We start from the raw sequence: 13,512 nt of genomic DNA, 5'->3' as shown, positions 1-13,512 counted from the left end.
GTGGATGATACTTTTGTAGTGTGGCCCCACGATGCAGAAGGACTGTCACGCTTCTTGCAGCATCTGAATTCCATCCACGAGAATATCAGATTTACGATAGCAGTGGAGAAAGGCGGCTGTCTGCCGTTTCTGGACGTCTTCGTCCGTAGGAAAGTGGATGGATGACTGGGCCATTCCATTTACCGTAGTCCATCAATAGGGACCTGTATTTGCAGCCACCGACCGTCACAAACTGCGGGCGTTCTTCGAACGTTGGTGCACCGAGCACATATTGTATGTGATGGAGGCAGCCTTGCAGAGGAGCTGGAGCACTTACAGTCAGTGCTCAAAGATAATGACTATTCACCAAATCTTATCAGCACAGCACTAAGGAAGAAGGAACGCGGCTATCCACAAGCTCAAGAGGAGGCGCAGCAGTTCAAGTCCAAGGTGTTCCTCCCGTACTTCGTCAATATTTCATCGAAATTAGGCATAATCTTAAGGAAACATCATGTAAAAGTAATCGCCCCCCTCCGCCCCCGCCCCCACAACCTCCAAAGACTCGTGCTCTTCTCGCTTCCCCAAAGAACGATCTGGAATTCAAAGACTCGTGCTCTTCTCGCTTCGCCAAAGGACGATCTGGAATTATGGACGACTGGAATCTATAGAACACCTTGTCAGAGTGGCAAAGCCGACATTGGTCGCACAGTGCGTGAAAGATGCTTCTCTCACGCAAATCTTGGCCTCGACGAGATCCTTCTAGTTATTAAGTTATTTGTGGAAATACATTTAACGCAAAACCTTATTAATAAAAAAAATGGCTCAAATGGCTCTGAGCACTATAGGACTTAACTTCTGAGGTCATCAGTCCCCTAGAACTACTTAAACCTAATTAACTTAAGGACATCACACACATCCTGCCCGAGGCAGGATTCGAACCTGTGACCGCAGCCGTCGCGCGTTCCAGCCTGTAGCGCCTAGAACCGCTCGGCCACTCGGGCCGGCCCTTATTAATCGTGATGGTGGGTTTCAACTCGATGAGGTGTGGGACCTGGTGATTTCTTTAACTTTTTCAGCAAGAACATATTACACCGCAGAAACTAGACACGCTCATGTAGTGGCTGAATTTCATGTCGATGATCTGACGGTAACCGTTATTACTACTACTGACTCTTAAGGAATGTACCATTGTGTGAAGTAACTTATCGTTTCATTTAAAGATATGAGTACCCCATGGAACACTTTTTCTAGTACTTATACCCTTTCAGAAAGAGCAGCCTGTATCAAGATTCATGCTAATGGAGGCGAACAGTTATCAAAAGTGAAAAGTACCCACCAAAAATATTTATAGGGCTACAACCTATCGGTTGCCATACAGTGTCTCACAATTGGATACTAGAGTATACTCGATAGCTTACATGTCAGCAGCAGTTACGCTGCTTGATGCTTTATTCTGATCGCCAATCCCAGCGAAACTAAATCATATTTATGTCCTTGCTGGAAAATCCCACAAACGTCTTCATGCATACTTATTATTCCTTCTGTCTGTATAACTGTACTTGGGAACAGCATTAACAAAACAAAACGAAATTTATTCTGTTAATAGTTCTCTGCATAAAAGCACGAGTCTAAGCTATCTAACTTCTCAGCAGTTCATTTCAGATCTACATTTAAATAAACCTGCATGATCTTTTAGTCTTGATGAGAATTATTGATTTTCTTTGGGATTAATTAATTATCCTCTCTTACTAGGAGTTTGAACAAAACTTGACACATATCTATCTGTACACATCAATATTATGTTAATGACATATAAAATGGTACGTGAAAGAACTTAACACTTAATTCTACATTTACATTCACACATTTATAACATTATATCACTTCCTGTAAAGCTGTTATTTATAATGCCTTTTCAAATTCGTATGTACATACAGTCCCTTTATCCTTAATGTAAATGGGTAAGAGATTAGGTAGGCACCATCATTTACCGCTTTTGGTTACACTTGCCCAATTTAAATGGTCTAGGGTGCTTACGAATGAGTACTTTATCAGCTGTTATGTTCCTTTGTACTCGTTGTATCCTAACATCAAAATATTGTTTTATATGGTTTACTTTCTGTGTGACAATAACCAAGCTTTGTGTAATGTTTTCCTCAAGGTATGGTTAACTCCATGGTATCTTTGGTTAAGATTTTACACATTTATTACTTTCCTTCTCTCTGAACATTAGTTAATTTGAACTACACCGTGTAGAGGTATGGTATAGATTATTAAAAATTTCTTCAAGTAATGCCAAGTAATTAGACCACAACGGTTCTCATTTCATCACGGGGGGGTAAGAGTCACTGTTGACACAGCAGGTAGACACAGGTATAAGGGGCGATCAAAAAGTTTCTGTCTGAGGACTTTGCTGCAACATATACGCAACGTAGCGGGACTCCGATGCTGGTATATAAGCACAGACATACATAGTGAATGAAACATGCCACCCTTTGCGGTCGGCAAGCGATTCCTCATCCCAATTCAAGACAAAAGTGAATGTAGCAAAATCTAGACCTGCCAACAAGTATAATAGAAATGCGATTAAAAATCGAGGCTCTGGCAATGCCCTAAATGAGTGGAACGTTGTCAAGAACAGGTAGCATGAGATCTTCACTGTGCTGGAGCTGCCCCATTACCTCAGTGAGGCGATACAGTGCCGTGGGGAACGAAACACATACTCGCCAATGCTCTAATCCAATTCATGTATTTTCAGTCAGTTTGTCCTTTACTTGTGGACGAATATTGCCGGTTTCCCGAAGGCATTGCTCCAGGTGACGAAAAACATTCTTGATGGTGCCTTTGATGGTACGCCGCCACATACGCAGTTGCAGTAGCAGCAGCAGCTTGGTTGTTGGATGCCCCCAGCACCTGAAGCCTGAAGCATATTGATGTATTCGTCGTTTGTATACTCCATCGGGAAGCCGCCCTACGTGAACTTGACGGTACCAATTATGGTTGTGGATTGGGCGGTTAGTAGACACGTGCTTGCATTTTAAAGGGTCCCACTTTAGTGTGATAGGCTATTGTCATGTCACAACGTGATGTCCTACTTATTAATGACGAGAGCTAGGGAATGGAAGTCTCAAAAACGAAGAAAGGAACCTGATGAAAATTCGCTCCATGGTGGATGTACGTTTGACGTCCCGGCAGGCTACCTGGTAAGCTGTGATGGCTAGTGCGGTAGGACAGGATGACAAACGTTCCTCGTTAGATTCCGATGAGCTACGCGATGCGACTGTTTCCAGCCGCTACGATTACTCAGTATTCTCATAAATTCAATTTAAATGGTTCAAATGGCTCTGAGCACTATGGGACTTAACTCCTGAGGTCATCAGTCCCCTAGAACTTAGAACTACTTAAACCTAACTAAACTAAGGACATCACACACATCCATGCCCGAGGCAGGATTCGAACCTGCGACCGTAGCGGTCGCGCGGTTCCAGACTGTAGCGCCTAGAACCTCTCGGCCACACCGACGGCAATTCAATTTACTTTTGTTATGCCCATTAAAAAAGTCGTTGAGCAAAGTAAGCGTTCTTTGTCTGGAACATTTGTGCAGTAAGGCTGCGTTACTAGTTCGGAGAGTAAACATTGTATATAAAAGGGAATTTGTCTAAACTCGTCGCATATTGGGACTTATTTCACAGGTAATTCGCTTGTCAAACCCACATCTACATGTACATCTACATTTATACTCCGCAAGCCACCCAACGGTGTGTGGCGGAGGGCACTTTACGTGCCACTGTCATTACCTCCCTTTCCTGTTTGGTTCGCGGGAAGAACGACTGCCGGAAAGCCTCTGTGCGCGCTCGAATCTCTCTATTTTACATTCGTGATCTCCTCTGGAGGTATAAGTACGGGGAAGCAATATATTCGATACCACATCCAGAAACGCACCCTCTCGAAACCTGGACAGCAAGCTACACCACGATGCAGAGCGCCTCTCTTGTAGAGTCTGCCACTTGAGTTTGCTAAACATCTCCGTAACGCTATCACGCTTACCAAATAACCCTGTGACGAAACGCGCCGCTCTTCTTTGGATCTTCTCTATCTCCGTCAACTCGACCTGGTACGGATCCCACACTAATGAGCAATACTCAAGTGTAGGTCGAACGAGTGTTTTGTAAGCCACCCCCTTTGTTGGTGGACTACATTTTCTAAGGAGTCTCCCAATGAATCTCAACCTGGCACCCGCCTTACCAACAATTAATTTTATATGATCATTCCACTTCAAATCGTTCCGCACGCATACTCCCAGATATTTTACAGAAGTAACTGCTACCAGTGTTTGTTCCGCTATCATATAATCATAGAATAAAGGTTCCTTCCCAGCGGAACCTTAGAAACGTACTCCGTTTTCTTTTTCATTACCCTGTCATAATATGTGAAAATAATGTGTAAGTTGTATATTTACGTAAGAATAAATACAGGGTGATTCCGTGATGTTACAAACTTCCATGGATGATGGAGTAGAGCTATCTGAGATGAGGGACATTGGTCCGGAAATGACCGAGTTGAAAGTTACAGGGAAAAATCGCTCTGATACCATTGACAGTGGAATACAAGTACTGGTACTGTTGTTGCAAATATTGTAGGGTAGAAAACTTTCATAGGTGGGTGCATGGACCAAAACAAGACAAAATTTTCTAGTAAATATGGGCTCTAAAATCCATACCTTAAGAGCTATGAGGTCTTGCTCTTCTTCACTGCTGTAAACACATCTCTTCTACTGAATATGTACGCGTAGCTCTGACGGTATGATTTTAGAGCCCATATTTACCTCCTCCCAAAGCAAAGTGCTTACATCTACATCTACATGGATACTCTGCAAATCACATTCTACTGCCTGGCAGAGGGTTCATCGAACCACCTTCACAATTCTCTATTATTCCAATCTCGTATAGCGCGCGGGAAGAATGAACACCTATATCTTTCCGTACGAACTTTGATTTCCCGTATTTTATCGTGGTGATCGTTTCTCCCTATGTAGGTCGGTGTCAATAAAATATTTTCGCATTCGGAGGAGAAAGCTGATGATTGGAATTTCGTGAGAAGATTCCATTGCAACGAAAAACGCCTTTCTTTTAATGATTTCCAGCCCAAATCCTATATCATTTCTGTAACACTCTCTCCCATATTTCTCGGTAATACAAAACGTGCTGTCTTTCTTTGAACTTTTTCGATGTACTCCGTCAGTCCTATCTGGTAAGGATCCCACACCACGCAGCAGTATTCTAATAGAGGATGGACAAGCGTAGTGTTGGCAATCTCCTTAGTAGGTCTGTTACATTTTCTAAGTGCCCTGCCAATAAAACGTAGTCTTTGGTTAGCCTTCCCCACAACATTTTCTATGTGTTCCTTCCAATTTAAGTTGTTCGTAATTGTAATACCTTGGTATTTAATTGAATTTACGGGTTTTAGATTAGAGTGATTCATCGTGTAACCGAAGTTTAAAGAGTGCCTTTTGGCACTCATGTGGATAACCTCACACCTTTCGTTACTTAGGGTCAACAGCCACTTTTCGCACCATTCAGATATCTTTTCTAAATCGTAGGGGAGATGTGTTTTACAGTATTAACGATGAACAAGTGGTTATAGCTCTTAAGGTATGCATTTTAGAGCCCACGTTTACTGCACTACTTTTCTTGTTTTGGCCCATATTACCACCTCTGTAAGTTGCATACCCTACGGTCATTGGAACAATATCGGGACATGTATTCCGCAGTCACAAATATCAGAGCGATTTTTCTCGTAACTTTCGACTTGGTTGCTTCCGGACCAGTGTCCCTTACCTCACGTTTATACACTTACCCTTCACCATCATCACTAAACGTTTCTAACATCATTATGGAATCAACCTGTATATAACGTCTGTGCTAGTGGCATTTAATCAATGTTACTCTAATTTTTTTTTTTCGTAATTTCCAGTTTGGCGTTATTTTCAACAATCCAAATGACCTCTGGTCCCGCTTAGTCCGGATAAACCAGATTCCACTGTAGCTGCAACTGAAAGCACGAGTTAATCCAGAGAGGCAGTCTCTAACAGTAAATTCCTTTTTCTCTCTGCAGGAACTGTACTCGCCAATGGCGTACCGCGCTCTCCCACCGGAGCTGGAAGAACGGGCGAAGAAGGAGCTGAACGAGGACCCCAAGAGGAGGGACCAGGACATCCAGCACATCAGGGACTGGCTCAGCAAGCAGCCGCACATCAGGGCCAGGACTGGTAAGCAAACGTGCGAGCAGCGAGTACTTACCGTCTCTCCACAGCCACGCAACGCTGCTGAGTGAGTTCCGTAAAATGCCCAACACTTCAGAGAGGGAAAGTCATCTTGAAAGAGACGGAAGGAAATTGTAAAAGTGCAACGTGAGTCAGTGAAGTATGATTCCTTTTGAAACTTCGTGGCACATTAAAACTGTGCGCCGGACCGAGACTCTAATTCTGAACCTTTGGCTTTATGGAGCGAGTGATGTACCGATTGAGCTACCCAAGCTCGCATCACCACCCCTCCTCACAACTTCAGTTCTGCCAGTACATCCTCTCCATTCTGGAATCATTCATTTTAATCAATTTAGCAGCCTTAACTCGCAACATATCTCATATCACCTACAACCTCTCAGCATAATGGGTGCAGTAAAGAATTTTGGTCTTCGCTCAACGGTTGTTTTTCATAAAATGGAGGTTTTGCCACTTTATTATACATACATTCGTGTGTGAAAAAAATTATCTCGTACCAAATTAAAACTGGCAGCTGTCCGCCCCCGGTAGCTGAGTGGTCAGCGCGAGAGAATGTCAATCCTAGGGGTCCGGGTTCGATTCCCGGCTGGGTCGGAGATATTCTCCGCTCAGGGACTGGGTGTTGTGTCGTCTTAATCATCACCATTTTATCCCCATCGACGAGCATGTCGCAGAAGTGGCGTCATATCGAAAGACTGGCACCCGGCGAACGGTCTACCCAACGGGAGGCCATAGTCACACGGCATTTACATTATTTACTGGCGGCTGCAGCCCTTGTCGAAGTATGCGCCTCTCGGCATGTCCTTATTTGCACGAAGCGTTGTACACAGACTCGTAGCTATTTCTGAAACCCATAAAAACAAAAAATTTTTAAATTAAAATGAATTCTGGAGGCTATGACTATGGGATTTTGAAAATTACCTCGAAAAACATTTCAATATCTTGGCATGTTTTCCTAAATTCAATTGTTTAAAAAATATTAAAAACTTGACAAAAGTAAACGATCTCAATAAGGCACCGTAAATTTCATTACCTTTCGTTTTTAAAAAATCAGTAGTGGTTCTAGAGCGCTTTACGCGCTGAAAAATGTTGTTTCGAAAAAAACGCGTGTAAAGTTGGCAGTAACAAAAGAAACGTATTCTGCGATACCAAGATCTTAGAGGCATCCTTCCTTTCCCTCAAACATTCTCTGGTTCTGAACTTGGTGCTATGGTTTTTCAGCCCGAGCTCTTTTAACAAACTGAAATATTCGTACTACGCTGCGGCCATACGTTTCCTGTCAGATAACTCCACAAAGTTCTTGCTGTTCGTTTCTGTGACGATTTATGACACATTCATGGTCTTCAGAATAGACGAATAACCTTCGTTGAATATAACTGCAGGTATATACGTTGCTATTTCAACAGTTTCTGCCCCACGATGAAGATATTTCGGTATCAGTTTTCACATACACGCGTTGTCAATTTTCTTATTGGCACCGGTGTATATTTTAAGCAAATTTTAATTGGGCAGATATTCGCATACTGCTTGTATCTTATCTTGAAATAGTCTTGCTTGATGGTCCGTAGCTACAATGGCTCCACGCTATAAGTCGTTGCCACCCCGGGACACATAGTTGGTGTTACGTACTTTTTATCTACTCTGTTTTATGTACTAGACAAGTCAATTGGCGTCTGTCTTTTATGAATGGAGTGTATTCTCGTAAATTCATGGACAGTAATATTACACTCATGTTAAAAAAAAAAACAGAACAATAGAGATAGGACGTTCATATTCACATGATATGTACAGTAGTATGTTCTGCAGAAGTGATTAGCATTTCAGTCACCTCGGTTCAGCGTATGTGCTGTTGCCTATACTAGGATCCGCTGTGGGCCCTGATAACTGGCGTCCCATGGTACAGCATTCCATGCTGTTGTCAACTAGTTACAAAGTTCATCCGTGGTGATTGGCACTGGGTCACAGGGCTGCACCCGTCGTTTCACCGTATGCCATACATTTTCGATTGGCGACCACTACGGTGATCTGGCGGGCTAGGGGAATAGGCCGGCGTCATGTGACACCAAGAAAGCACGTGTTCGTTCAAATGGTTCAAATGGCTCTGAGCACTATGGGACTTCACATCTGTGGTCATCAGTCCCCTAGAACTTAGAACTACTTAAACCTAACTAACCTAAGGACATCACACACATCCATGCCCGAGGCAGGATTCGAACCTGCGACCGTAGCGGTCACGCGGTTCCAGACTGAAGCGCCTATAACGGCACGGCCACACCGGCCGGCACGTGTTCGTGCAGCAGCATGTAGTCGTGTATCGTCTTGCTGAAAAATGGCGTCTCGGGTGTTGTGCATAAAGGGCATGGCTACGGGTCGCAGGATGTCATGCAAGGACCAACTGTGATTTGTGGTTGTACCCAATGGCATCCCACACCATTAGGCCTTGATTTGGTGCTGCATGCCTTGTGCGAATGAAGTCACTGTGATTCCGCTCTTACTGTCTGCGGTGAACCAGAAAGCGGCCAACGTTTTCGAATAAACAGAACCATCTCTATATAATGCCATTCCTGTCTCCAGTGACATCGTTCCGTACACCATTGCCGCCTAGCATGTCTCTGCACCTTCGTCAAAGACAGGCCGAGAAGTCGACAGCATGCACGTTACCCATGCCGCAATAAACGGTGACGGATTGTCACCCTTGATAGTGTACGGTATGTTCCACTGTTGCGTCAGAGCCGAGCAGGAGTCAGATCTGTCCTGTAATGCTATTCGGATGAGATGGCGAACTTCTCAGGGGTTGTCTAGATGTTGCGGCCTGACCCATCTCGTCGTGTTCTAAGGCCTACCGTTGAACCATTCTGTACGCACTCGCCCTACTGCCGAACCACTTCGTCCTACACGAGCAGCAGTTTCCCGGAGGGATGCGCCCTCATTCGAACTCACCGATTCGACGTCAGGGTTCGCGCATACGTCTGCGAGGTATTCTGCGCGTCTGCTCAAGTCACTGATCCATTACCTTCGTTTTATAGAGACAACGAGAGACGCAGGCCCATTTTACCTTTAGGTGGTGTTGCGCTGCGATATCGATGTTGACCTTGAATCCCAGGGCCGATATGGTTGAAATGCTAATAATTTCTGCTGAACATACTAACGTACATATCCTGTGAATATGAACGTCCCATCTCCAGTCGTTCAAGGCGTTCTGCTTTCTGAACATGAGTGTATTTGCAGGAGACCGAAGATGACAACTAGACCTGTCGAAACTGATCAATGAGGAACCAAAAATATTCAACAAGCGATGTTGGCTGCAAAAATTCTCATTTATCATTGCGAATTCAATGAATAATGACTGTATGAGACGGGACTCATTCTCTTCGTCTACGGGAACCAGAAGACAGTAGATTCGTCACCCAGATTAATGCCGTTTCCCTTGACTTCCTGACGGGATTCGATATAGTTCCGCGCTAACGAGCAAAATGCAAGCGTGCGGAATATCGGCTCAACAATGTGATCGGATTGAAGAGTTCTTACTAAACAGAACACATCATGACGATTCCAACGGAGCCAAATCTTCGGACGTAAAAGTAACTTCGAGCGTTCCCCAAAAGGGTGTTACACGACCATCATATTTCACAATATTTGGATAACATCGGACGTCCCATGAGTCGTTTTGCTGATGATGCTGTTATTTATGGAGAAGTGGCAACCCTAAAAAATGTAGCAAAATGCAGAATTATGCAGAGGTACGGTACATCGTTAAAAATTGACAGTTGACTCTCAACATAAATAAACGTAATGGACTGGCCACAAATACTCATTACTGTGTGATGGCACTATAGCAAGACAATTACTAGAAGCTGTAAAATCCACTGCACATCTGACAGTTTGCGTACAGAGCTATAGAAAGTTGAGTTTTACTACAAGAATCCTCAGCAAATGTAGTCCACCCTCAAAGGAGGCAGCTCACAAAACCCTTGTTCCACGAATACTTGAATGTTGCTCGACAGTCTAGAAGAATTACTAGATAAGAGTGGTCTGGAAATAGAAAAGATCCAAAGGATCGAGGATTCTTTCTTCACTGGTTCATTAGCAAGCACAATAGTGTCACGATGATATTCATTCAACTAAAAAGACAGGTGCTACAAGACAGGAGTTGTGCATCAATTGTAGGCAGTACGAAAAATAAATGTTTACATTCCTCCGGACAGAATAAGTTATTTCGTACAGGGAAAAGTATAGGAATTTCATGAGACCTTATCAAAATGGTTCAAATGGCTCTGAGCACTATGGGACTTAACTTCTGAGGTCATCAGTCCGCTAGAACTTAGAACTACTTAAATCTAACTAACCTAAGGACATCACACACATCCATGCCCGAGGAAGGACTCGAACCTGCGACCGTAGCGGCCGTGCGGTTCCAGACTGTAGCGCCTAGAACCGCTCGGCCACTCCGGCCGGCAGAGCTTATCATCCACGTCTTGATATAGGGGGTATCCTAGAAGCAGTGGTCAGTATTCAGGACTATGACAAGAACTATAAGTCGAAGGAAAATAGAAAACGTGGGCTCTAAAATGCATGGCTTAAGTGCTAAGAGCACTTCGTGATCTTCGATACTGTAAAACAAGTCTCCTCTACAGCAAGCTCTTTGTTTTCCGTATTTTCAGAGGAGATGGTATGAAACAAAACAAGAAAAAGTTGTATAGTAAGCATGGTCTCTAAAATGCATGCCTTATGAGCAATGAGCAGTTCTTCAGTAGAATAAATGTGTTTCACAGTAGCGAAGAAGAACCAGTGCTAATTGCTCTTAACGTATGCATTTTACAGCCCTTGTTTACTAAACATTTTGCTTCGAATGATCGCTCCTGTCATATCCCTGAATACTGACCGTTCTTCCTGGGACACCCTGTATACTTCACATGTTACCGGTGCGTAGTGGGGAGTACTTCATTCCAATGTTACCGATTTTGTGCCTTATTGCATTAACGTATTGAGAGAGTGAGAAAATGATTGTTTAACGAGCGCAAAAATGACTGTTTTGCAAGGTTACAGAGGGTAACCTCCAGGTGTGGCAATTGGGCCCTGTATCTGACATACATCAGTTAAACACTCTCTAAAATAATTAATTTGAAATGAAAAGGCTGTTAAATGAAGCAAGAATCACAATTAACTCGGTCTATTCCGTCGAAGAAAACGTTTGACAAGAAATGATAATATTAGTCTAATAAAACTGTGGCACATCTGATTTAAGGGTCTGAGAAAAGATTCTAATAATCGTGTAAATGAAGCAACTGCCAACGTGAAGTTGTACCGTGATTCTAGTGACATCAGTAGAGAAGACAGATTGTTCTACAGAAAGGAACGCATTGAAACTGTGGCCGAATTTGAAAGCAAGCTGGTACTGAATCTAAATTCAGATCTTCAAAGTGAAGCTTGGAGTTACATAATTCTGTAAAATAGCTTTGATTACCGTACGCATCACAGCTGCGGCTCGTTCTCATCATAGTTAAGTTGTAGGCGGAGCCTGAAGTGGTTGCGGAATCGGTCATTGGCGGCACACTAACGAACCTCACCAGCCGTTAAATGCAGATCAGCCCGAAATCTCTATACATCCTTCAATACATTGGTCCTGCGGTGGATCCAGGCGATCGAGAACCTTGGGGGTGAAACGATGACAATTTTCTACGAAAAATTAATTTTTTTACCGAATATTCATCAGGAAGAAAACACACATTTCCATGTAATCACTCTTAGTTCGTTTTGATTGACTGAGGTATGGATCTTCCGAGTGCCGATACGTAAAAATTTTCTTTAGAAAAAGCTGCTGCCCTCTCCTGGGCTATTCTTTAGGCAGTTAGCCAGTAACGCGCATCCTACCATTTAACAATGAAAAGATATCTTATTCTCTTTCCATCTGTATCTGTGGCCAATTGGGGTGGGCCCTCATCGACACAGTCGAATTTCTCTTTCTAACCTCCGGTTTACTCATTTTATCCAGTCATAGGAGTACTTACACGCTGTAAAGATTTGGTTTTTGTGAAGTTAACGTTCGGTGGCATCTGACGCCTGCAAAGCATCCCAAAACTGCGGGTCTCCACTGTTTGCAAGATGACGTCCATAACATCAGGCATATTCTGGACAAAACGTTTTGTGCGAAATAGTGCCTTCTTGGACCTCGCTTAAAAAACGACATTCTTTCTCATTTCGCTTCTGGGTTGTAAAACCGGTCACGTCTTGCACCACATAAGATCTTATCTCTGTTAGCCCATAGTCTTCAGGCGTCCAATCGCGGCACTACAAAATACTGTCCAGTGGCGAGCAAGACAATGACCTACCCACCTCCCAGAATTCCCTCCCAAAAACCGCTCCAAGGGAGGTGACCTACGTAGCTCCACAGTGTTTTCCCGTTGTCCAATCTGCTTTCAACAATCTCTCATTTGTATAATGCATGCAACTTCGATTAAAAGAGTAAATGAAGAGCAAATTACATTAGTCACCTACCGAAAATCACTAGCACTGCTATATATCACATTTCTAGGTATTGATTAATTATTGCGATTCAGTGGGATTTTTCGGTATGATTTTATACGTGTCGTGGGACTGTTTCCGAAAAAACGGTAATGTAAGGCCTTGTTTTTCCTACTTCTTCATGGGCTCGGCATAATAATTATCGGATCTGGTAGTGTTCATGGTAGAGTTACAGCAGATGCCCTTTGTATTGCAGTCCCCTTTTCCTTCCTCACGACGGTAATTGCGTATTCCAACAGTCTCTGTCTGGAGTAAATTTAAGTCCAAGACTTCGAACGTTTTCCAAAAGTTTCCAAATCGTATAACTGAGGCGTGACGTAGGTACTAGCCTGGTTTTCACATAGTCGTGTGGGGCAAACCGCCCAAAAACCGCCTGCAGGCAAGCCGGCACACAGGCTCTCATCGGTAACCAGCAGGGCGGATTAGATGTGGGGCCAGTGTGCCTCAGTCTCCCGAAAGTGGCCTGTTAACGCGCGTCGCTGTCCAGGAGGGTTATTTTTGTATGTCTCTTCAGCCGTCTTAATCTCTCTTCATCTTATTCTCTTCATCCTTGAAATTTACGAGTGTGGCAGCATAACGGTCACACAGTCTTCTTCGAATACTTCTGAATTTACTCATCAGCGTTCCACAGGAAATAAGCTACCGTTAAAAAACAATACAACACCCTAGACCGTTTCCAGTGACCGCTACGGTATATTACGCTGAAGAGCCAAAGAGACACATCTGCCTAA

At 43.5% G+C, this 13,512-nt stretch overlaps 1 protein-coding gene across 1 annotated transcript in view; it reads left to right on the top strand.

Annotated features, from left to right (window-relative positions):
• The window catches only part of LOC124545038 (alpha-tocopherol transfer protein-like), a 157,887-nt gene that overhangs the window by 106,537 nt on the left and 37,838 nt on the right, over positions 1-13,512 (top strand). The window contains exon 2 of the mRNA XM_047123821.1: positions 6,094-6,247. Within this exon, the coding sequence (XP_046979777.1) occupies positions 6,094-6,247 (154 nt within the window). The remainder of the gene's footprint in view (positions 1-6,093; positions 6,248-13,512) is intronic.

This window comes from Schistocerca americana, chromosome 8 (genome assembly GCF_021461395.2).
Source record: "Schistocerca americana isolate TAMUIC-IGC-003095 chromosome 8, iqSchAmer2.1, whole genome shotgun sequence".
In the NCBI taxonomy this organism is placed as follows: Eukaryota; Metazoa; Arthropoda; class Insecta; order Orthoptera; family Acrididae; genus Schistocerca; species Schistocerca americana.
This window is presented reverse-complemented; position numbering and strand designations above follow the sequence as displayed.